General features: G+C 50.2%; 1 protein-coding gene across 1 annotated transcript in view; it reads left to right on the forward strand.

Moving 5' to 3' along the window:
* Positions 1-1,983: 1,983 nt before the first annotated feature.
* The window catches only part of QRFPR (pyroglutamylated RFamide peptide receptor), a 31,069-nt gene continuing 7,005 nt past the window's right edge, over positions 1,984-26,047 (forward strand). Inside the window, exons 1-3 of the mRNA XM_036241984.1 lie at positions 1,984-2,323; positions 21,210-21,368; positions 24,905-24,966. Of these exons, the coding sequence (XP_036097877.1) occupies positions 1,984-2,323; positions 21,210-21,368; positions 24,905-24,966 (561 nt within the window). The remainder of the gene's footprint in view (positions 2,324-21,209; positions 21,369-24,904; positions 24,967-26,047) is intronic.

Here is a 26,047-nt window from a genome sequence, read left to right on the forward strand (position 1 = left end):
AGGTACTCTCTAGCAACTACATATAGGGACCAAAAAAAAAAAAGTGTAACAAAATGAATCCATTTCCTGAGGGTTCTGAGTGTTAATCCACACTTGCTGCTTTGACAGAAGAAAATCGCAGTGGCTGGTTCTGTCAGACACTTTTCGCCAGGCACAGCGCTAAACAGTTTACATGAATTCTTTTCTTCTTCTTCTTTTTTTAATCCTCACCCAAGGACATTTTTCCATTTTTTGTTCAGATACAGTGGGAGGGAGAGAGAGGAAGAGAGAGAGAAATATCGTGAAAGGGACACATCAAGTGGCTGCCACCCACAAGACCCAACCAGGGCCGGGGACAAACTGCAATCAAAGTACATTCCCTTAGCAGGAACCGAACCCGGGTCTCTGTGGACCGCAGGCCGATGCTCTAACCGCTGAGCCAAACCGGCCAGGGCTAAGTGAATTCTCGTTGACTGCTCACAATAGAACTGTTAACACTATGCAGTTATTGCGACCCCAAGGTTATAGTCATGCAAACAAGCCTGAATAGGCAAAAAACGTCAGCTGGGATCCAGGGGCAAACAGGGTGTCACGGGATCATCATGGTTGTTTCTGTCAAAAATGCAGTATCTTGCCTGGCTGGTGTGGCTCAGTGGTTGAGCGTCGACCCTGCACCAAGAGGTTGCTAGTTCGATTCCCAGTCAGGACACAGGCCCAGGTTGTGGGCCCGATCCCCAGTGGGGGGCATGCAGGAGGCGGCCAATCGGTGTTCTCTCTCATTGATGTTTCTATCTCTCTCTCTTCTCCCTTCCTCTCTTTCTAAAAGCAATAAAGAAAACAAAACAAAATAAAATAAAAAAAACTCAACAGCAAATAAACCAAACAACTCACCTAGAATATGGGCAGATACACACAAGACACCTGGAATGTTGAATAAACACACAAGAAGAGACTGAACATCATTGCTTTAGGCGAATGCAAATAGAGGCTCAGTGGGAACGCACTGCACAGTCAGAACAGCGATAGAAAAAGATGCGGAATGCTGGCGAGGATGTGGAGAAACTGAATCTCACGCGTCGCTGGTGGAAGTGTAAAGGCCACAGCGCTCTGGAAAGGAATTTGGCAATTTCTTGAAAACCTAAATATACAAACCAGAGACTCAACAACCAAACTTCCTGGCATTTCCCAGAGAAATGAAAACGTATGCCACAAAAACCTGGCTGCCACAGCTTTATGTGAAACAGCCCCAAACTGGGAACACCCAGCAGGTCCTACTGGGGTGAATGGCCCAGGGACCGGGGGACATACCTGAGGACTGGGGTGATCTGAAGGGCCCTGTGCTGAGTGCACAGACAGCGGACACCCAGAGGTTATCCACTGTGTGCACAGCCCCTCAGAAGCAGCATGGGGGACAGGCTGACGGGAGGGGCTGAGGAGGCGGGGAGGGGCTGGGGTGGCAGAAGGGAGGTCTCCTCCCCATGGGAGAGGCTTCTACCTGGATTTTGGCTGTGGCTCCGGGAATCTTCACTTGGGATCAAATGACAGACCCCGCCACACACACACTGTATCCTGTCAAGTTCCTGGTTTTGTACTGTCCCATACTTAATAAGACGGAACCAGTGGGAGAAACCAGGTAGGGGCCACACGGGACCTCTCTGTGACAATGATTTTTTAAATAACAGAAACAGCTGCGGGCCACATTATTTCATAGGAGAAGAAATGGTAGAACACACGGGGACCCAGCCCTACCGGTCCCATGACCTGGGGACTAGGAGGTGCGCAGGCGGAGCGAGCGGGTGGCGCCCTCCGCCGGTGGGAGGCGACAATGCGAAGGCCAGGTGCCGCCCCGCCGGCAGCCAGGAGCGGGCAGAGGAGGCAGAGCCAGCGCGGGCCGTGCGCTCCCCAGAAGGGCGGGAGCAGCCGGCCTGCACGGAGAACCGGTCGGTGGGAGGGTCCTGCCCCAGGCTCCGCGCTCTGCACCGCGGCGCCCCTGGAGCCGGTGCAATGCCGTCTCTCAACATCACCCCAGAGCAGTTCTCCCGGCTGCTGCGGGACCACAACCTGACCCGCGAGCGCTTCGTCGCGCTGTACGGGCTGCGGCCGCTGGTGTGGGTCCCCGAGCTCCCGCCGCGCGCCAGGCTGGCCCTCGCGCTGGCCGGCGGGCTCGCCTTCGCGCTGGCGCTGTCGGGCAACGCGCTGGTGGTCTACGTGGTGGCGCGCAGCAAGGCCATGCACTCGGCCGCCAACCTCTTCATCTGCTCCCTGGCGCTCAGCGACCTGCTCATCGCCTTCTTCTGCATCCCGGTCACCACGCTCCAGAACGTCTCCGACACCTGGCTGGGGGGTGAGTCGGGTCCCGGGGCCCACAGCCCCACACACTCGGCTCCTCTGACCTCCGGACATTTCTCTCCAGCAGAGGAGCCCGGCCTTTCTTAGAACTTCTCGCCTGTGCTCACTTGCAGAAAAGTTTTTTTGTTTTTTTGCCACTTGTGAGTCTGTACTGTTTCCTCTGCTTGTCGCTTAGAGATGCAGGTCAGGGAACAGCTTGGGAAGGAGGATCCGGGCGGAGAGGTGGGGAGTGTACTGCTCTCTAGTCATTTCTGCTCCCTTTTTCATAATTACCTGGACCCCCCCACCCCATTTTAAATAAAAGATAAAAAATGTTTCAAATAATAACAGCCTCCCGGTCCCCACATCCCCAGCCTCGGGGCTCACTCCCCAGGGTGCTTTGGTGGCTTCCAGACAGCCCTTGGCAGCCCAAGCACACATATGGAGTTAAAACTTTTAGAAAACAGATGTGATACATTTGCAGAAACGGGGCTGTTGGACCAGGCGTGAACACTGGGTTGGCAGTCAGGCAGGGGCAGGGACATGAAGCCTCTGCCTCCCAGCAGAGCAGAGAGCAGTCTCTCTCTCCCTGAGCAGGGAGCAGAAACTGTGGGAGCCCTGGGGGTCCCGGAGGCCCGAGCAGCGTGTGAGGCTGCGGCCCGAGCAGTGTGTGAGGCTGCGGACAGACACTGCACTTCCCGGATTGGCCTGTCCCCCAGCGACAGCGGGGAGCCTGTCCTTGTCCCGGGAGCCTGTCCTCGTCCCCGGAGCCTGTCCTTGTCCCGGCAGCGCTGCCCGGGGCCTGCGGTGCGCCCCTGAGAGGAGGCATTGGCTGCACCCACGTTTTCAGGGGTGGGTGTTTTCTTGTGGCCACCTCAGAATCCTCACGCAGTGGTTGGGGATGGAGGGAGAATGTGGGAGAGATGGGTCATGATGCCTTCAAGCCCTGGCATTTCCACCGCTTGGCTGATTCCTTTCGATCTTGCTGAGGGTGTTCCTGGCAGCCCATCACCACCAGTCTGAGACCTTCAGGGTCTCTCCCGGGCATCACTTTTCCATCCATTCGCACCGGTGTGTGGTCAGTGGATCAGGATGCTAACACCTGCCATTGCCATCTCGTCTATAACGTAAATACCTCCCCCAAGGCACAGAACATTCCAGTACGGAGAACTGACCGAAAGTGACCTTTCAGGCAGAGAGTTGTAAATTGATTTCTGGGTGAGAGACTTCCCTAGGCACTTGGTGAAATCCTTGCACTTGAGTATTTTAAAGTTGCCCAGGGCAACTGACTCCATAAAGTTTCTGTGAAATCTTTTGATCATCCTAGGCAATTTACTATTTTGAGAAAAAGGCACAAGAGTTTTTGCTTCTAAGTGTTTGTGAAGACAGATTTAGGAAGCACCCTTGTGTTGCTGGGTGGTCTCAGCCCCATAGTTCAGGGACAACCTCACTGAGCAACGTGGAATCATCTACTGGGAGTCGAAGACATGGGCTCCTGCTTGGGCTCTGAGACGTGTTAATTCTGTATGTCTGGACCTGGGCTTTCAATAAAACATGAGGGATTCTGGAAGCTGGAAGCAGAATGAGGCTGACTTAGTCCCAAGCCACAGGGGAGAACGGTGCCTGGGGGAGCCGGCAGGGGATGTCCCCACCCGCGGACCTGGGTGGACCCTGCATGGGCGGTGCCTGGGCTGGACGGGAGGGGATGTCCCCACCCGCGGACCTGGGTGGACCCTGCATGGGCGGTGCCTGGGGGAGCCAGCAGGGGATGTCCCCACCCGCGGACCTGGGTGGACCCTGCATGGGCGGTGCCTGGGCTGGACGGGAGGGGATGTCCCCACCTGCAGACCTGGGTGGACCCGGCATGGGCTCCCTGCTTCTTTGCTTCCTCGCTCACGGAGGGCATCTCCCTTAGCTTCTAAATGCCGAAAAGGGTGATACATTGCTTATGTATTTCACAGGGTTGGTGTGAGGATAAAGTGTGTTTGTAGAACTGCTTGGAAAAAAAATCAACCATTCCATGAAAATGTGAGGTAGTAATTGTATTAAGGAGTGCTGTCGGTGGTTCTCAACCTTCCTGATGTTGTGTCCCTTCAATACAGTTCCTCCTGTCGTGGGGACCCCCAACCATAACATTATCTTCGTTGCTACTTCATAACTGTAACTTTGCTACTGTTATATCTTAGGCGACCCCTGTGAAAGGGTCGTTCAACCCCCAAAGGGGTCTCCACCCACAGGGTGAGAAACGCTGGCTTAAGTGGAGGTGACCTATGTTTCTCGGGGGCCAGATTTATAGAATAAATGTTATTATAACCTGAGTGAGCAACACGGAAATCGAAGCTCGGGGAGAGGGAGGCTTGCAGAGTTTCTGGGGACAGCGGGGCCGAGAGAAGGGGGATGAGCTAATCGCGACAGGGCGCCCGGGTCACCCGAAGAGAAAGGCCAAGGGCGCGAAGTCGAGGAGTCGAGAATGAGCTCAGCATGTGTCATTTCACGAAGCTCTTGAGGGTCACCTTTATGGCAGGCAGATCATTTGTTCAGAAACGCAGCCAGCTCACCCGTGCCTCTGTGGGCCTCAGACAGCCGCCGTGGTCTGGAATGAGCAGGGAGCAGGTGGACGTTCACCTGGGCCTGGGCCCCGCTCCCGGGGTCCCCGGAGGAGGAAGGGGACGTGCGCTCTGGGAACAGGGGTCAGCCCCGGGCGTGCAGGGAAGGAAGGCGGCGAAGTCCTCCAAGGAGGCCGTGCAAGGCCTTCCACAGCGCGGTTCTGGGTGGGAGAGGCGGGGAATGAGACGGCAGGCAGTGCCGCTGGGTGGCGGTGTACTGAGAGCCACATAAACCGCAGCCAGGGCACCCCTCTGGGGCTCCAGGGGCACCTCTGCGGGGCAGGCGACGAGCACCAGGGGCGACAGGAGCAGAAGCCCAGGCCCACCCATGGAGCCGCCCGCTGCCCAGGGTTCACACCTTCTCTCCTGGTTGTCTTTGCTTTTGCTGTTCTTCCCAGAGAGGCTGGGGGGCAGATTTGGAGGGTGTTGGCATCACTTCGCATTTGGAAAGTAAAATGCGTTCGGGTGGAAGAAAATCTTTCTGTGGGTCTGGCCCCGAGTAATTCAGGGACCTCCGGTTTGGGACGTGTCCGCAAGCCTTTCTCAAGCTCGGACGCTGGCAGGGCTGCGTGTGGCTCTGTGCCACCCATGTCCCCTGCTGGGGCCCGAGCACCGCTGAGTCCGAGCCGCATTTTGACAAGATCCTCACCCAGGGGGTTTGCAGGGAAGCCGAGGCACTAGGCTCTCCAGACCTGGCTGCAGAGACCCTCCTGAGAGGCTGATGGAGTTGGGCTGTGTGAGCCCGGGCGGGGGCTCAGCTGGTTAAAGCATCGTCCTGTACACAAAAGTTTGCAGGTTCTATCCCTGATCGGGGTGTGTACAGGAGGCAACTGATCGATGTTTCCCCCTCTCTCTCTGTCTCTTCCTTCCTCATCCTCTAAAATCAATAAAAACATATCCGCTGAGGATCAAAATGAAGTCAGCCTGGGTGGCCCCAGACCAGTGGCGAGTCCACACTGCCCCTCTGAGCAGGAGCCAGCCCACACGGGGCCGCCCGCCCATCTCCACCCAGCTCCCCCAGGAGGGCGCCCCGCTGCGGCTGGAGCGGCCACGTGGGAGACGGTGGAAACCGGCGGCTACAAATGAGGCCTTAAAAAAGCCCCAAACGGTTGGGTCGCAGCGTAGAGACCGTGCTTCCTTCTGCACATGACGGCACCATGGGACGCCCAGAGCACTCGGTTTCTACTGAGTGACATTGACCAGAAGGTGACCCTGGGTGCCCAGCAGCATCTCAGCGGTGCCCAGCTCCCGGCGAGCTGACCGAGGCCAGCTGACCGGCAGTCGCTCCCATGTACCTGCATTAGCGCCCTCGCACCCAAGACCTTTCCTCCGCGGTCACTCCCACACTCTCCCCAGAACTCTTCCAAAGGAGCCCGCAGGGGGTTCTTTCTCCCCAGAATAGCAAATGGCGCTTGCCTACACTTCCTTTTATCACTGTGAGAAGGGTTGTGTTGCCATAGCAATTAGGAGCCTGGCCCTGGGAGTCCCGCCTCCTGCCTCCTCTCTTCTCTGCGGTCGGTCGGACTCCGGCAGGGAACTTGCCCGGGTGCCCGTGGTCCACGGCATAACCTGTTCTGGCCTGCCCCCCCCCCCGTCCCTCTCAGCTGTCTCCCACTTCTCCGTTCACCTCTCCCTTCACCTCTTCCTCCACAGTGTCTGAAAGTTCGCCCGAGTTCATCGACTGCGTGTGTTGTTTTTCCCAGGTAAATGCAGAAAAATCATGTTCTGTTTCTTCCAGGTAGTCAGTAGGATTTTCCAGGTAGATTCAGACGCCTTGCTCTCTTCTAGAGGGTTCCATAAATGCCTCTGTTGCTTCTGCTTACATTTTCTGTGTGTCTCTGTCCTTCACATCCTACCTGTGGCGGTCCTCGCGCCTCCTCCCCGTCTCGCTCCCCCCTCGCTCGTTCTGCGGAGGCTGCGGCCGGACTCTCGTCACTTCACGGTGGTTCTGAGATCAGTACCAGTCGCCGCGAGCCACGGGCTCTGACCCGAGCTGCGGACACAGACGGGGCTCCTCTCAGCATCCCGTGTTCTCGGCCCCCTGCCCAGGGCTCCCCCGTTCCGGCCGCCCTGGGGTCACTCTGGTGCTCAGCGTTTCCTGGCCCTCGCTGTGTGCATGGGGTGTCGGAGGAGGGACAGAGGTGTCGGCGGGGGGGACTGCTCGGGAGAGGATGGAGAAGGCTGACGGACGTCGGGGTCCCGCATGCCCAGTGGAGAAAGCCGCGTAGGCCAGGCTTCCCCGGTGTGACCCGAGGCTTGGCAGAGGCTGGAGACACGCCCTGCAGCGGGCGAAGCCAGGCACGTGCCAGCACGGGGCTCTCTCCGGGCCCTGCAGGAGAGACGTTCTCGTCCATCTCGCTTCGGTTTCGAGCCCGGGACCCCACACCCTGACCCAGTCGAGGCCCCGCCGTGGGCTTTCGTGTCAATGTGTAAAATTGCTCCCCTGTGGTGTAAGAGCGGCTGCTGCTCCTCCCCCCGAGGGACCCACGGGGCATGCTGTCGGGCGTCACAGCCACTGAGAGACAGTGACATACTTTCCATGACTCTCCTGTGTTGTTGGCGCCATTGGCTGGGACGGGGCGATTCTGGGCGCTGGAGCCTCGCACCGCTCCCTCGAGAAGTGGGAATAATAACGAGGACACGAACAGCAAACTCTTGCACAGAGGTACATGTGACAAGCACATCGCATCTTCCAGTACAGAGGGGAGACCGAGGCACAGAGGGAGGGGACAGGGCGGCAGTCCCTGTCCTGCGCGACCCCGGCTCGTCTGTGCACAGTGTCGCCTACGCAGCTCGACGCCCAGCCCTCAGACACTCTTTGCTACTGTAGGACACATTTCTGAAATGAAAAATGGCCACGGCCTTTTCCTCAGAAACCTTCATGAAAATGGACTCAGGGACGCCTGTCCCCTGCCACACCGATGTCCCCGTTGACCAGGTATGGACCTGGCTGTCGTGCGTGGCTTTTTAACTGTTTCCCTTTGCTGCAGTGGCCACCGACCGTAAAGGAGGAATTTCACTGGATCAAAATCTAACCTAAGTATCCAGATGACCCTGATCCAAGCCGTGATTTCCTCAGTGGGTTCAAGGAAGACACCCTGATACTTTTAAAAGAACCGTTTTACTTCTTTAAGGAGCCACGTGATGGAGCCTTGGAAATGAGCTGGAGGCTAGTGCTTACAACAAATTGAGGACTTAATGAAACAAGACACCGCTCTGGGCAAAATACAGAGCCTGTGCAAATGCGATGTTACCCATAAACACGATCGTTAGGCAGAAAGTACAGATCTTCCTTACGGTGTCTCGTCGAGATGCTGAAACCGCCGGGTAAGTCACGTGACTCGGATGGGGTTTTCCGTGGGGGGAGCTGACCCCGAAGGTTAGGACTTGGAAGGCATGTGAGAGGCCGAAGAAGGCGATCACATTTCTCTTTTGCATGTCTTGTACTTTGGCGGTTTGGGAAGGCTATTTTGTAGCCACAGAGGATGGGGCGGGGTGGCTCTGGAATTTAAGGGCAGTGCGGGCAGGGGTCCTGGAGACTGAGTGGGACCAGCGCAGCCGTGTGGGCTGAGCACGGGAAGTCACGAGAGTCCAAAACATCCTAAGTTATGTAAAGAACAAGTGAGAAATCGTTTATTTCCACATCCAGAGATAATTACGGTCATTATCTCACTGTGTTACATTTTATCTTTTTTTCTACTCATAGTTTTAGGAATATTGAAACCTTTCAGTGTTCGGTGTATGTGTGTGTCCACAGATATATCATTTGTTTACTGCTTGATTTCAGTTCGTCTGCTATTTCCTTTTAAAACACCCATTGCAAGATGATGAAATAATTTACATTCTGTTGACACCAATAATGTACTTAGCCACTCTGCTGTTTTTGACATTCATTTATACTCATTTGAAATATGTTTGGTGAGCAACTGAGTTAAAAAGTTACATAAATATTTCAAAAAGTATATTATTTCTGGGGAAGGCCACTTGATCATGCCTTTTTTTTTTTTTTTTTTTTTTTTGCCTGATAATATTTACATTCAAGACTTTTTCCCTGATGTCTAACCTGACCGCCCACATGTCTTCCCTAGTATCCAGAGAAATCCCTCCTTTATTTCTTGACTGCAACTTATTTTAACATTTTCAACACACTGAAACCATGTTGCTTTCTGCTTTTTTGCCCTAATGTTTAAACTGGGCTCATTTTATTCTTTTCTTTTTTTTAAAGTCTAATTAATTCCATTAGTGGAGAGTAAAACAACCAATTCAGCTATTTTTCTAAAATAGTATTTGTAGCTACTGGAATAATGAAACGTAGGAGAAATGACCAGAAAGGACATGATTCCACTCTTGGTTTCCGGAACAGAGGTACAGCAGAAGGTTCTTAGAAAGTGACTGCAGGACACACTCTGCGGAGAACCAGAGAATTAGGATCAGCTTTGGCGCCACATGGAAAACCCTCGAAGTGTCACACCTTGCGGGGCCCACAGTGGAGCCCCCTCATCCCACACTAGAGTCGTCTCAGGACAGGGACCTCCAGCCCCGTGCATAGGAAAGCCAGTTGCCCTGTTGTTAAATATGAAAGGCAGCCAAATATTGGCAGCCCGTTGAAGGAGTTTGCAAGTTAAAAGGAAAAATGACAAATAAACTGATACATAAATCTGTTAGAAATGGGTTTTTATAGATTAATTTAGAAATAAGCTCCAAGTCACATTTTCATTTCCATGGAACATGCTGAAGACTGTGTCCTCGTCTGATCATTCCCCACCGGCATCCCTGCTGGTTCTTAAGTCACACTTCTGCCATCGGTGTGTCACTCAATAAAACAATGGTTTTAGCTGATGTTCATGTAGGAGACATTTATGTTCCCAAACTTAATAGAACCTTCTAAACAAAACAGTATGCAGAAAAAGTCTCGAGCTATGTTCTGAATACCTTGGTAGAACATCAGCATCACAAGTAGAGGTTTTGCACAGCATACCTCGTACCCACGAGGACTCTGCGTGACGTGGTGTGGACACTGGGAGACGCATCAAGTCATTCTCCTCATTCTTTGCCACTGTTACTCTGGCAAAGAACAGGTTGTTGAAATAGACGTTGCAGACTGTAAATGTCACCCCGAGAAATGAACAAGTGCTGGACTGAGAATCCCAGGCTGAGAAGGCTCAGCACGGTGATGCCCTGGAAAGTATGCGGTTAATCAGTCCACTGGACCTTGCTTGCTGAAATAGTGTGTGGGCTACACCGGTGCAGTGATAGCCATTGTCCTTTAACTTGGTGGAGACATTGCTGATATTTCTTACAGCATCGTGCAAAGAAGCTCATAAACATAAACAGCAGGGCACTAAGTACAGCTCCGTCCTGTAGTTTCTCATCCTAAAGTGTCAACACCTCCCCTGAAGATCCACTCAGGGGTCCCTATCCCAGAATGGAAGTGATGAGGAATCCCTGATGAATGGCACTACATTGAACTAAAGGTTCTGCACAGTTAAGGAAACCATCAACGGAACTAAAAGACAACCTACTGAATGGGGAATATATTTGCCAATGGTACATCTGATAAGGGGTTGATATACAAAACTTTATAAAGAGCTTCTACTAAACAGCAAAAACCCAATCAACAAACAAAAAAACCAATCCAATTAAAAAAAAAAATGGGCAGAAGACCTGAATAGACACTTCTCCAAAGAGGACATACAGATGGCTAATGGACATACGAAAAGATGCTCAATGTCACTAATCATCAGAGAGATGCGAATTAAAGCCACAATGAGATATCACCTCACACTTGTCAGAATGGCCATCATCAATAATAAATCAACACACAAGTGTTGGTGAAGATGGGTGGAAAAAGGAACCTTTGGGTACTGTTGGTGGGAATGTAGATTGGCGCAGCCACTGTGGAAAATAGTTGGAAGGGTCCTCAAAACAAAAATGGAACCACCTTATGATCTAGCAATTCCCCATCTGGGTATTTATCTAAAGAAACCCAAACAATAATTTGAAAAGATATATGTATCCCTGTGTTCATTGTACCATTATTTACAATAGCCAAGATGTGAAAGTACCCATCAATAAATGAGTGGATAAAAAAAGCTGTGGTACATACATACATTGGAACATTACTTGGCCATAAAAAAAAAAGAAAGAAATCTCACCATATGCAATAGCATGGATGGATGTAGAGGGTATTTTGCTAAGTAAAATAAGTTAGAGAAATTCGAATACCATATGATTTCATTTATATTTATATTTATCAGAATCTAAAGAACAAAATAAATGAACAAACAAAACAGAAACAGACACGTAGATAACAGAGAACAGGCTGATGGTTGCCGGGGGGAGGGGGCTCGGGGGCTCGGGGGCTGGGTGAAAAAGGTGAAGAGATTGAGAAGTACAAATTGGTAGTTACAGAATAGTCATGGGAATGTAAAGCACAGCATAATATTGTGATCACTATATACAGCGCCACTTGGTGTACTGAAAATATCAGGGGGAACACTTCGTAACGTATGTGATTGTCTAACCACAAAGCTGTACACTTGAAACTAATACAAAATAATATCGAATGTAAACTGTAGTTGAAAAAAAAAGAACCTCTGACAGTTTATGAGTCTCACAGTCTGCTTGAAATGGCCCTTTTGCGATCCAACTCACCCATGATATCACTGTCCACAACCAACGATAACGGTTAGACTTCAACCCTTCTCGCCTTTCGGCTACTTCGGATTTCTAGTCTGCGCCTTCATTCATGACTAACAGGTCCTCCCAGGTAACTGCCCCGCTTGGGTTGCAGATTTTACCTTCAGACTATGCCTTATAGGCTGTATTGGGACGAGGTGCATCTATTGTTTGAGTATGGCTTGCTTTTTTAGTACAGGACATTAAGGTAATTATACGCCAGATTGTTTTATAATACGTCAAGCCAACCTTCCTTCCCTCCTCCTTCTCCTTCTTCCTTCCTCCTTCTTCCTTCCTCCTTCCTCCTTCCTTCCTTCCTCCTTCCTTCCTCCTTCCTTCCTCCTCCCTCCCTCCCTCCTCCCTCCCTCCCTCCTCCCTCCCTCCCTCCCTCCCTCCTTCTTTCTGCTTACTGAAGCTGTCTATGTAATTATTTAGCGCTGTGACTACTGGCCAGATGTTCTCTAAGCAACACCAACAATCCACTCTTACGCTAGAACAACGTGTTTCTGGGTTGTGCCTTCCGCCCCTGAGTTCTCCATTGGTAGATGGTCCAAGTCACCCACGGGCTGTGGATTCCCAGACATGTATGCACAGGGCTCCTGCAGGGGGAACATGAGGTTTTCCCCAGACAGACTGGGCATGAAGGCCCCAGTCTCCCTGAGGCACGCATGCTGGTGGGAGCTCTTGACGTTTTAGTCACAGTCACATTTCAGGGCATTTGGGCAGCTGGCTTCTCAGAATGTCCATCTCTATACTTTTTTTTCCAGCCCTGAAACCAAACAGATGGCATTTTCTGTCTGGAAGCCTACCAGTGCCCTTCAGACACACTCCCTTCTCCTTCCCCTGGGGCGCACGCTGACTGCTGCTGCTGCTGCTGGTCACACACAGAGGGGCACTGGCCACACGGCCCGACACGCTGCCCTGGCCGTGAGGCGCATGCTTGCCTTGTAGGCTGCGCTGTGCGTAGCAATCCCGGTCTGCAGAGTATGCAGCTTGGAACCCAGCGGGTGCTCTCCACGGCCCTTAGAGCAGTTCTGCTGCATTCAAAGGCGCCTCACAGACACGGTCAGTGGGGGTACATCTGCATCTTACAATTGAGTTAGGTTCAGAGCCAGCAAATATGGCCGAATTCAAACCACCGTCAAAGTAGGGTGTGCGCGGTTCTGTGGATTCTGTGCTGTCTCAGCCCATCCAGCCCCCTGGCCTTCCCTCCAGCAGCGCAGAGAGCTTGTCCGTGGTTGTGCAGCAGAGGACACCGCCGGCTTGTGTTTGGGGGCAATGCTACGTGAAGAAGAGATTATTCCACCCTCAACAAGTAACCCTGGACTTGTGTACACTCGGTGTGTCTCTGTGAAGACACTCTACCCTTGGGTGGAGACTTGGAACACATGCTGCCCTCTCTTTCTCCACTGTGCGTGCTACAGACATTTCCTTCTTTGGTTCCCGTGGTGGTTCGTTCCATCTGGGGTTCCACAGTTCTGATGCTTCGCGTGGACCAGGCACTGCGGGGTTCTTCTGTCACCTGCGTGCAGCTGAGTCAGCGCTTGGGTCACTGAGAGGGTCCCCCCTACATTTCTGGCTGGTAGACAGCACAGTGCATCCCCACAGCAGCCTCAGGTCTGCGCACCGTTGTTTCGAATCCTCACTGTATCAAGTAGCCTTTCCTTTAGGAAACTGTCCATGTCCATTCATGTCGGTTTCTTTTTTATTAAACTTACTGGGGTGACGTTGGGTAGATACCCAGAAGAGAGATGGCTGGGTCATATGGTAACGCGATTCTTAATATTATGAGGAACTGCCATACTGTTCTCCACAGTGGCTGTACCAGTTTACATTCCCACCAGTGAATGAAGGTTGCTTTTTCTCCACACCCTCGCCAACACTTGATATTGTCTTGTTGGTAACAGCCGTTCTAACAGGTGTGAGGTGGTGTCTCATTGTCATTTGATGTGCATTTTCCTAATTGCTAGTGAAGTTGAATATCTCTTCATATGTCTATTAGTCGTTTGTATGTATTCTTGGGAGAGGTGTCTGTTCAGGTCCTTTTTCCACTTTTAATTGGATTGTTTGTTTCGGCTGAGTTGTGTGAATTCTTTATATATTTTGGATATTAACCCCTTGTTGGTGCTGTTTTATCCAAATATTATCTCCTATTCAGTTGGTTGCCTTTTTGTTTTGTTGTCAGTTTATTTTGCTGTGCAGAAGGTTTTTAGTTTGATATAGTCCCATTCATTTATTTTTGTGTTTACTTCTCTTGCCTTTGGGGTCAAATTCATAAAATGTTCTCTATGATCAAGGTCCATAAGTTTAGTCCTATGTTTTCCTCTATGTAATTTATTGTTTCAGATCTTATATTTAGGTCTTTGATCCATTTTGAATTAATTTTTGTGCATAGGGACAAACTGTAATCTACTTTCATTCTTTTGCACATGGCTTTCCAGTTTTCTCAGCACCACTTATTAAAAAGGCTTTCTTTTTTCCATTGTGTGTTTTTGGCTCCTTTGTCAAAAATTACTTGCCCGTATACATGTGGTTGAATTTCTGGGCTCTCAATTCTGTTACATTGGTCTGTGTGTCTGTTTTTCTGCTAAATACCATGCTGTTTTTTGTTTGTTTGTTTGTTTGTTTGTTGTTTATCCTTACCCGAGGACATTTTTCCATTTTGTGTTCGGATACAGTGGGAGGGGGAGAGAGAGAGAGAGAGAAACATCGATGTGAAAGAGATACATCGAATGGTTGCCACCCGTACAACCCAACCAGGGCCGGAGACAAACTGCAACCGAGGTATGTGCCCTTAGTGGGAACCGAACCTGGGTCTCTCTGGACCACAGGCCGACATTCTAACCACTGAGCAAAACCGGCCAGGGCTACCATGCTGTTTTGATTATCATAGCTCTGTAGTATGATTTGAAGTCAGGTGGTATGATACCTCTGGCTTTGTTATTTTTTCTCAGGATTGTTTTGACTATTCAGGGTCTTTTGTGGTTCCATACAAATCTGATGACTTTTTCTCTATTACTTCAAAAAATGACATTGGGATTTTGATGGAGATAGCATTAAATCTGTATATAGCTTTGGGTAATATGGCCATTTTAACTTTGTTGATTATTCCAATCCATGAATATGGTATATCTTTCCATTTTGTTGTGTCTTTTTCAATCTCTTTTAATAATGCTCTGTAGTTTTCAATATATAGGCCCTTCATCTCTTTTGTTAAGTTTATTCTTAAGTATTTTATTCTTTTGGTTGCTATCACAAAAGGAATTGTTTTTTTCATTTTTTTTCCCCGAAGTTTCATTGTTAGTATATAGGAAAGCAGTGGATTTTTTGTACATTGATTTTATAACCTGCAACTTTACTATATTTATTATTTCTCATAGTTTTTTGGTGGAGTCTTTAGGATTTTCTAATAACAGAATCATGTCATCTGCAAAGAGAGACACTTTTACTTCTTCATTTCCAATTTGCATGCCTTTTGTTTCTCTTTCTTGCCTGACTGCTCTGGTTAGGACGTCCAGGACTATGTTAAATAAGTGGCGAGAGTGGGCATCCTTGTCTTTTCCTGATTTTAGAGGAAATGCCTTCAGTTTTTCACCATTGAGTGTGATATTGGCTGAGGGTTTGTCATATATGGCCTTGATTATGCTGAGATATTTCTATACCCATTTTACTGAGTGTTTTAATAATAAATGGAAGTTATATCTCATCAGATGCTTTTTCTCCATCTACAGATAAGATCTTTTTTTCCATCTACTGATAAGATCTTTATCCTTTGTTTTATTAATGTGGTGTATTACATTGATTAGCTTGTGTTGAGCCATTCATGTGCCCCTGAAATAAACCCCACTTGATCGTGGTGTATTATTTTTTTAACACCTTGTTGTATTCAATTTGCTAGTATTTTGTTTCTGATTTCTGCATCTGTATTCATCAGACATTGGTCTGTAGTTTTCTCTTCTAGTGTTGTCCTTGCCAGGTTTTTGTGTCAGGGTTATGTTGGCCTCATTAAATGTGTTAGGAAGTATTGCCCCCTCTTCAATTTTTTGGAAGAGTTTGAGAAGGATAAGTATCAATCTTCTTGGATTGTTTGGTAGAATTCACTAGTGAAGCCATTGGATCCTGGACTTTTAACTTTTGGGAGGTTTTTGATGGTTGTTTCAATTTCTCCACTGTTTATCAGTCTATTTCGATTTTCTATTTCTAGGAGTTTTTCCATTTTTTCTAGGCTATTGAATTTGGTGGTATATAGTCTTTCATAGTATTCTAGTATGACCCTTTGTGTATCTGTGATATCTGTGGTAACTTCTCTTTCGTTTCTGATTTTGTTTATACGAGTCTTTTCTCTTTTTAGTCTAGCCAGGGATTTGTCAAGTTCATGATTTTTTTCAAAGAACCAGCTCTTTGTTGTATTAATTTTTGGTATAGTCTTTTTGTTCTCTATTCCATTCAGTTCTGCTCTAATTTTTATTATTTCCTTATATCCCAGGTAAAGAACCTAACGTTACATCTTAAAAAACTAGAAAAGAAGAACCCATATTGTTTTTTGCAACCAACCTTGGAACAAACAAAGTGGTTATCCTCATTAGATACTTTCATGCAATTATAGCTCCTTGTTCCATTTTCTAAATTAATCAAAGAATGGTTTTAACCTTTTCTACATATGAATTCTCTGTTCTTTTCACTTGGATCCTTTTAAAAGTCACTAGTACACTGGGGTGAAAACAAATACTGGCCAAGTTGTTTTCTATTTCCAAGACTAGTTTTTAGAAGCAATGAGGTCTTATTGCTATTTGAATCGTTGAGACCTGCACTGTGTGTGATGGGAGGTAAGGGCTGGCGTGGGTGTAGGACCATGGGCACCATTCACGGCCAGAGCCAAGAGCTCATATTCTGGAAATAAAACTATATAAGATAAGGCAGGAAAGAGAAGGAATACATATTAAACCAAAGCATTGGTTTCTAATGTAGTAGGCACAGGGGAATTATTGCGGTTGTTTTATGCAAGAGTCCGATGAGTAGAAATGGAAGCAGCAATGATGGCAAACTGAAATAGTCGGATTTGGACTGTGCCGCTGTAGCATTGACAATGCACACAGGTGGGGCACTAACCACATGTTCTACATTTTAGGAAATGTACCTTCCAGAGAAAAGGTAATGTAAGAGGATGATGTCAAGTAAGTTTACTTGGTTATGAGAACAGTTGATCGCTAAGGAGCCTAAGAGATGGGGATGTACCAGAAGGATGTTGGAAGTTCACAAGATCAGGGTGAAGCTCACGGAATAGGCAGGGGCCAGTTCAGAGGTCGGCAGCAGTAACTGAGCTGTGGTCTGTGGTCACTCAGGACCCAGTGATCCCTGGACCGCATACCTCCCACCTGCCTTCCAGCTTCACTGGCTCTGTCAGCACCGGAGGATCTGGCCATGTTTCTGCCTGTCTCCCCAGGAGGGGCTCCGGCCTCACCTGCCCGCGTGGAGTGCAGTCCACACACCAGAGAAAACTGTTGCTACTGGGAAATATAGGTCGATGGATGGTCAGAACATGAGCGGTAGCCGTTCCAGACAGGCTTTGAGAAACTCAACTTCGATTTAAAACTGGATGATCCTAGAAAGAAAAAAGGGAAGGACCTTCCAAGAAAACAGTGCCCTACACAGGGAATTCTAGGATTTTCCCAGTTTAAAATCGCCGTCTACAGGAAGAAATGTCACAAGGACATACTCTTGCAGAATAGCTTAGACCTGTAGAAGTCACATTGGGGAGGCTCCTGTGTAGAAGGAGCCCACTGAAGAGTCACCAGAAACAGGAGCTGGAAATGAAGGGAGAGCGGGCCGGTGTGGCTCAGTGGACTGAGTGTGGTCCCTTGGACTGAGAGGTCCTGGTTCGATTCCTGGTCAGGACACATGCCCAGGATGCAGGCTCAATCCCTAGTAGCGTGTATGCAGGAGGCAACCGATCAAGATTTCTCTCTCATATTGATGTTTCTATTTCTCTCTTCCTTCCTCTCTCTCTAAAAAATTAATAATTAATAAAATTTTTTGAAAAAAAAAAAAAGAAACAGAACATCAGTGGGTGACATTTAATAAAGGGCAGAGGCAAAATCAAAGTCCTGGTGCCTATTTTGCTTCAGGCTTCTAGAACTTGAAAAATGATCTCCACGTTAGAAAGGGCAAAGCAAAGATGGGTTGGATGGAAATCAAGATCAAGATAAACGAGCAGGTAGTAAAAGAACATCTGCCTATTTTTTTTTTTTTTGTATCCTCATTCAAGGACATTTTTCCATTGTTTGTTCAGATAGAGCGGGAGGGAGAGAGAGGGACAGAGAGAGAGAGAGAGAGAGAAACATGACATGAAAGGGACATATTGAGTGGCTTCCTCCTGCACGACCCAACCTGGGCCGGGGACAAACTGCAACCGAGGTACGTGCCCTTAGCGGGAACCGAATCTGTGTCTCTCTGGACCGGCCGATGCTCTAACTGCTGAGCCAAACCGGCCAGGGCGCATCTGCCTATTTTTAAAAGAAGGCACATCTTCAGCGTCGATCCATTACACGCCGGGACATGGACGGCACTTGGAGACGTGATCAAGGGAACTGCAGCTGTTAGAGAAACACCAGAAGGAATGGGCTGGGCAAATACTTTCTGGATTCATAAGAGGAGCAAGAGGGCAGGCTATAGAACTCGGTCTTGGCAGAGCACTCCAGCGGTTATTACTTAGGTGATCTGTGAGCATGGACACGAGAGGGCTGCCACCGAGCATGGTGCACTGGGACAGGGCAGGGTGACGTGATGGAAAGAAGGGGGGCAGTGACCCGGACCCATGTCCTCATTCTGTCCATACACAGCTGCGTAGACCTGAGCAAGTCACTCAACTCCTTTGAGCTGCAGTATCTTTATCTGGGAAATAAGGTTATAGAACTGGATGTCCGTCAGTGGGCAGGTGAGCCACCAACAACACTCTATCAACTTCCAGTGGATCACATCTACCTCCATTCTTTTAATCCAGTTGCCTGATGATTTTTTAAAAAGCTGCCATTTATTAAGAAAACATATCCTGTACTGGGTGCTTATGTCATTGTACGAAGTACTCACATGAAAGGTGGGTACTATTCACCCCTTTTCACAAATGATGACATTGAGGTTCAGGCTTATCTAACAAGTAGTCCAGAGGACAGATGGTATCAGAACATGTGACCCGTGTCCCATGCTGTTACAGTGGACAAGATGGGTAACTCCAATGACATGATCTACAATATTAATTCCTATGTGTTTGGATAATTATGCCTAAAATGTGTTGATAACAGATCCACATTCATTCCATGCTAACTTTCTTCTGGTATTCATTTGACCTTGGACTGTCCCATGTATATATTTTTTAAATAAACAATTTGGTTGAAAGAATAGAAGAAATTCTGATCAAAATTTCAAAGACAGGGGAGATATCCAGATAAAGAATGTATTCACATGTTCATTTATGCAGGTATCACATACAAAACAGGGTTTGAAGTGAGCTAATTCATTCACAGGTGTGATCAGCATCCAAACAGAAAAATATATTAGTGTTGAAAGTAAATTCCTTCATTTAGTATCTAAACGATCTTGCTGGACAAGAAAGGGCTTTAACTCGGAACTGGGTTGGGATTTGGAGATCTGGAACCAAGGTTGGGGTGGTGACGGGCTCTTGGGTTGCCACTTGGAGCTTCCAAGAAGGACTCGGAAGGAAGGATCTAGAACAATATCTAAATACGCTTTCCCTCAGTCACGGGAGTCTTAGATGAACAGAAATGTCTATTAAATGGACACAGTGCATTTCAAGTTGATTTCAAGTTCCATGGACACCAATCATTTGAAAATTCTAGCGCAAAAGGTGATGTACATTGTAGTCACAACCAGAGAAGAGGGTGTTTAGACCCAGGGAGACAGGCTAGTCCTATAGTTTCTGCCGCAGCCAGACCACACCCTGAGCACGGGGTGGGGGGGTCCCCTCTGGACCACCCAGGAACAGCTGGGGCAGCTGGGAAAGACTCCGCAGCGACAGGGACGCTTCCTTCAAATATACGAAGAGCTGCTGTTGGCAGAGGGTGGCTGGTGAGCTCTGAAAGTCTGAAGGCAAAGGTGGGAGAGGGCGGAGTCACGGAAAAGCAGTTTCCTGGTGGGAGCCTCTCCGGAGTGAGGTGGAGGCACCCCGCGTGGTTAAGAGCCTCCGGCCACTCCCTTCTCAGCGTGTTTGCCGACCGCCTCCCGTGCGCCATTTGAAATGCCTGGGTGCATCCATGGAGGAAACAGACCGAAGTCTCTGCTCAGGAGCGTTTCCGTTCCAGTAGATGTGGGGGAGGTCAGCGGACCCTGGACAGACACACCGCAGGCCGATGGTGTGCGGGTGGTGAAGGGATCGGGGAAAGGGGGTGAGGGGTGAATGAGAGGAGAGGGTGGAGGGCAGGCTGTGGGTACAACTATGGGTTGAGAAGGTGACATCTGAGCGACGACTTCAGTGCAGGACGTGAGGGGTTTCTTGCGGAATGTCATTCCAAGAGGAAGGGTGTACCAGCAAGGAGCCCACCTGCAGAGCCTGCCCTTCTGTGAGAGGAGGTGACGAGGACCTCTGCTTGGGGACAGCTCAGAACACAGGACCTCTGAGGCTCTGCCAACCTCTTCTATCCCCGAGCTGATGACTCCTCACTCTGACCGTTCAGAACAATTAATTTGATAACTTTGAGCAAGATATATTCACAAGCAGACATGTCAGGCTGGGGCTCATGGATACAGATGGTAAAGGTGCCAGAGAAAACGTTGGCAATGACTTAAAATATTTTTAAAATATTACGTTGAGCCTGGTCGGTGTGGCTCAGTGGATTGAGCATCGTCTCATGGACTGAGAGGTCCCGGTTCGATTCCCAGTCAGGGCACAGGCCCTGGTTGTGGGCTCGATCCCCAGTGGGGGGCATGTAGGAGGCAGCCAATCCATGTTTCTCTCTCACATCAATGTTTCTCTCTGTCTCCCTTGCTCTTTCAAAAAAATCAATAGAAACATATATACACACTCACATGCATATATATTCCATTGACCCCGTCTGCAGACCTAACCTTGCCCCGGGGCCAGTGGCCTGAGACCTTTGCGTTGGGGGGACGTGAACTGAGCTGAGGAGGAACCGTGTCATCCAGACAGGAAGTCTCGGACAGGAAGTCTCAGGGGAATACAAGAGAAAAGCAGAAACGTGGGTGTCTTTGATGAGAGGTAGCCCTTTGTTGTGGTTTGACGGGGACAGAGGGAAGGAAGAACCAGAGAAGACCCTGCAGCATGGAACCCAGGAGGCCCGCTCACCCTGGCTGCTTGTTCGCGAGGAAACATCACCGTGATTCTTTTTCCTGCCTGTTTTCAAAGGCCAGGGACGCCCTTGCCCTGTGGTCGCTGTACTAGACGAGTATATACAACGATTATATACAACGTAGCAACTCAGACTCCAACTAGGGAGAGGAAGCACCAGCCCGGGACCTTCCCCCGTTGTGTCGCATCCGTCAGGAAATGGTAGACACGACCCTCCTGAAGGAGGCTGCGTGAATGAATTGCGACGCAGAGCGACAGGGCAAACCTTCCCTTTGTGTATCACGTGTCTCCCGCTGCAGGTGCCTTCGTCTGCAAGATGGTGCCCTTCGCCCAGTGCACGGCCGTGGTGACCGAGACCCTCACCTTGACCTGCATCGCCGTGGAGCGGCACCGCGGGCTCGTGCACCCCTTCAGGATGAAGTGGCGGTGCACCAACCGCAGGGCGTTCACCATGCTAGGTGAGGGCGTGCGGGGCCCACATGCCCCGACCCGGCGGTAAACGGGGCTGGTAACCCCAGGGCTTCCGTCCGCTGCCCGTCCACCCCACCCTCACCCCCTCTCCGGGCGCACCCCAGCACGGACAGCTCTCACCCGGGTCCTCCTCTTGCTCCGCCGGCTGACCCGAGCCAGCCCCTCGGCCGCATGGCTGCAGGAACAGTCATTAGCCTGGGAAGCTGCCATCCTGAGGTAGAGGTCGCCAAGGCGCCCTTGTCACGGAAGGTCGATTTTCTCTGGGGGCAGAAAAGCCGAGAAGGGGGGTGCGGGGCCCACGGGAACACTAGGCGCTGGTGACACCTGACGGACAGCTCGGCCACATTAGTGAGCCTGTGTCCGTGGGGCTGGTGAGCAGGGACCTCGTGGGAAATGTCCCAGAGCCAGCACAGGCCACGGAACAACTCTGTGTGACAATGACCATCGAGCCGTTCATAACCCTTAATGCCCCTCCCAGGGGCCGGGGGTGCTACAGGGAAGTAGCCGGAGCTCTCAGAGCATCTGAAGCAGCCCGCAGAGAACGATTCCGGGACAGTCCCTGGGAGGGTGGGTGAGCCGTCCTCTCCGCCGGGGAGACTCGGCCGATCGCAGGGCAGAACCCCCAGGCTGCGGCGCCTCGCTCGCTCCGCGCAGTTCGAAATGAATAGACAGACGAATAGGGACAACATGGTTAGTTTCCGTGAGTTCCAGATTTGTGTTTACCCGTCCTCTGCTTCCTACAGAGAATCCAAAGGCCTTAGTCTTAGCCCTTCCACCCGCAGAGCACCTAGAAGCAGCGGGCGGGCGAGGAGAGAGGGCGAGGAGAGAAGCCCCTGGCAGGAGGGACTTACTAAGAAAAGAGACGCGGAGAGGGAGGCTCAGCCTCTCAAAGCAAAGTGGGTAATGGGCAGTCCAGGCAGTTCTTCCTCAGAGGTCACAGGACTCACCTCCCACAGGGCCTCTGTGCGGGGCCACTGCCCCTCCCCCAGCCCCGGGACCCCGTGAAGCCGCGTGTCGGGTGTCCATGCTCAGTGCCACCCCGGCCGAGACCACGCGCCCCTGGGCCCAGCTGGCAGGTGAGCTCACGGGTCAGATCAGAAATGTTCGCCCCGCCTGGTCTCAATCCCTGAGCTCGCCTGGGCCAGGATTGTCCCTGAGCTAAGCCCGTTAGACTCTGCTCCTCCTGAAATTCTCCCGGAGGCTGGAAGGTACTTGGACACAATGTAACGTAGCAGGGGGAGCAGAGCAGAGCACACGCAGGTGCCCTGTGGAGGGAGGTTTGTGAGAGGCTGGAAGGTACTTGGACACAGTGTAACGTAGTAGCAGGGGGAGCAGAGCAGAGCACACGCACGTGCCCTGTGCAGGGAGGTTTGTGAGAGGCTGGAAGGTACTTGGACACAATGTAACGTAGCAGGGGGAGCAGAGCAGAGCACACGCAGGTGCCCTGTGGAGGGAGGTTTGTGAGAGGCTGGAAGGTACTTGGACACAGTGTAACGTAGTAGCAGGGGGAGCAGAGCAGAGCACATGCATGTGCCATGTGCAGAGGTTTGTGAGAGGCTGGAAGGTACTTGGACACAATGTAACGTAACAGGGGGAGCAGAGCAGAGCACATGCATGTGCCATGTGCAGAGGTTTGTGAGAGGCTGGAAGGTACTTGGACACTGTAACGTAGCAGGGGGAGCAGAGCAGAGCACATGCATGTGCCATGTGCAGAGGTTTGTGAGAGGCTGGAAGGTACTTGGACACAATGTAACGTAGCAGGGGGAGCAGAGCAGAGCACATGCAGGTGCCCTGTGCAGAGGTTTGTGAGAGGCTGGAAGGTACGTGGACACAGTGTACACAGTGTAACGTAGCAGGGGAGCAGAGCAGAGCACACGCACGTGCCCTGTGCAGGGAGGTTTGTGAGAGGCTGGAAGGTACGTGGACACAGTGTACACAGTGTAACGTAGCAGGGGAGCAGAGCAGAGCACACGCACGTGCCCTGTGCAGGGAGGTTTGTGAGAGGCTGGAAGGTACGTGGACACAGTGTACACAGTGTAACGTAGCAGGGGGAGCAGAGCAGAGCACATGCATGTGCCCTGTGCAGGGAGGTTTGTGAGCCTCAGGCTGTCGGGCAGCCTCCGGGCTCTCCTGAGGTGGGTGCCAGGTCACATGTGTCTTGATAGTAAACCCCACTGTGGCTTAAGAGAGTCTCAGCTCCTGAAACCCACGACAACACACGGTTTCCCTGCTGGTCTCACTCAGGAGAGAGAACAAGCAGTCTGGGCTGGGAGTTTTTCCTCAAAGTCCACGTCGGGCTCTTGTCCGGCCTCTTCCCAGGCTGAGATTCTCGTTCATTCCTTGCTGAGAAAACACCGTCAAAGCAATTCTCTCAACAGGCTCTAGTTTCTGATGTGCTTGTTATGTAAATAAGAAAACAATGCCCATCTTAGGATGGTGAAGGTAAATGTACTCTCAATTTTTTTCTTTTTTTATCCTCACCCGAGGATATTTTTTCTATTCATCTTCAGATAGAGTGGGAGGCAGAGGGAGGGAGAGAAAGGGAGAGAGAGAAACATGGACGTGAGAGGGACACATCAACTGGCTGCCTCCCGCACCACCCCAACCAGGGCCAGGACTGAACCGCAACCGAGGTGCATGCCCTTGACCAGAATCGAACCCGTGACTCATTGGTCCACAGGCTGACGCTGTAATTGCTAAGCCAAACTGTCCAGGGCTATACTGTCAATTTTAAGAAGACATTTTTGAGGGCGATGCGTATCATGTTTAAGTTATTCATTCATTTAACGAACACATTTTTGCTGATCAAGCACCTACTGAGGGAGCTTCCCTGGGAAAATGCAGGTGGTCAGTTCCGTCTGGGAAGTGTAGCAGCATTCAGAGCTTTGGAGGAGGTGACGCAGAGTCACGTCCTGGGGCCTGAGTGCAGACAGAGTGGGTGGGCGCCAGTCCGCGGGGACAGCGTGGAGGTGTGGAGGCACCGTGCCCTCTGGGGTACGGGACTGAAAGCGACTCTGTGAAGTCTCAGTGGAGCACAGGGGTGAGGGCAGCAAGTCAGATTACGGGGAACCGAGTTGGGGAGTTGGTTTTATCTTAGAGGTGATGGAGCACTGCTAAAGATTTTATACATTTAAAACATGTCTTAGGCCCAGCTGGTGTGGCTCAGTGGTTGAGCCTCCACCATGCAGCAAGAGGTCGCCAGTTCGATTCTAGGTCAGGGCACACGCCCAGGTCGTGGGCCAGATCCCCAGTGGGGGGCATGCGGGAGGCGGCCAATCGATGTTTCCATCTCTCCTCCCTCTCCCTTTCTCTCTCTCACAAATCAATAAACAATTTTTTTAAACGTGTCGTGGGAGGACTCTTCAAGCAGCAGTTTTGAGGGAGGTGAGAACCTGAGGGGCCCCCTGCAGGGCTCCAGGGTGGGGCTGGGGTGCTCTGGGCGCAGGAGTCTTTCTGGTTAGAGAAGTAAGCACGCAGCATTGTACTTCGCTGAGTCGTGTTCTGATGCCTGACATTTTCACAGGTGTGGTCTGGCTGGTGGCTGTCATCGTGGGGTCCCCCATGTGGCACGTGCAGCGACTTGAGGTACGTTCAGGGCTGGGATGGATGATTGCACTGTGCAAACGCCCCCCTCCCGGGCATGATCATTCCTTCATGCAGGAGATTTACAGAAGATGTTCATGGTCTCAGTTATTTCACTGTAGAGTTTTCCAGTGGATTCAAGTAATACGTTTTAAGATTTGTTTCCCTCTGTTGATCTAGCTTGTCTTTGATTTTACACAGGTAACTTACCAGGGTCATTTTATACACTTTCCTGCTGGCTGAACATGGCTTTCCTAGTATCCTGAGGTGTCCAATGGCATGGTACGAGTCCATTGGTCACTCCAATATTTTTTTTTATTTTGACGTCACATAAAGAAATGAGTAATTGATTATCTATTTATTAGTTGATTTTCTGTCTTAAGTCCTTTCTTACTTGCTTCCTACTCAGTGACAAATTGCAGTTCGAGTTGGCAACATGCGAGGGGCTGTCCTTACCCAGCCCCTGCCTTCCCCCCACTTTGTCAGCTGGGCCTGGGAGTCACAGCACCCGTGCTGGTGTCCGGTGACCCCAGCCATCTGGGGGTGTTCTGCTGCGGGGGGGGGGGGGTGGCGCTTCCAGACCTGATGGTAGTCTTCAAACACTGGACGGCACATGACTCCCAGAGACAATTTTTAAACTGTGTAACCTTTTGTATCTTTTGAAATCAACACAGGCATGTACTATTCATCAGATATGCCCTCAGGCAAGGGTCCATTGCAATTGTGTTATTTATTTATTCATATTTTAAAAAATTTATCTTTTTAACCTATAGTTGGTATACGATCTTATATTGGTTATATTAGTTTCAGGTGTACAATATGGTGATATAACACCTATACCTTACAATTCAATCGCCCCACTAATTCTAGCAATCATCTGTCACCATGCAAACTCACCACAATATCTTTGACTATATTTCCCTCCCCCACCTCTCCCTTCTGGTAACCAGCCCTTAGGTCTCTGTATCTATGAATCTGTTTACGTTTTGTTTTGTTCTTAGATTCCAGATGCACGCAAAACCATACAGTACTTGTCTTTCTTTGCCTAGTATGTTTTCACTCAGCGTATTACCCCCTATATCCA

Source organism: Molossus molossus, unplaced genomic scaffold, assembly GCF_014108415.1.
Source record: "Molossus molossus isolate mMolMol1 unplaced genomic scaffold, mMolMol1.p scaffold_m16_p_4, whole genome shotgun sequence".
Lineage (NCBI taxonomy): Eukaryota > Metazoa > Chordata > Mammalia > Chiroptera > Molossidae > Molossus > Molossus molossus.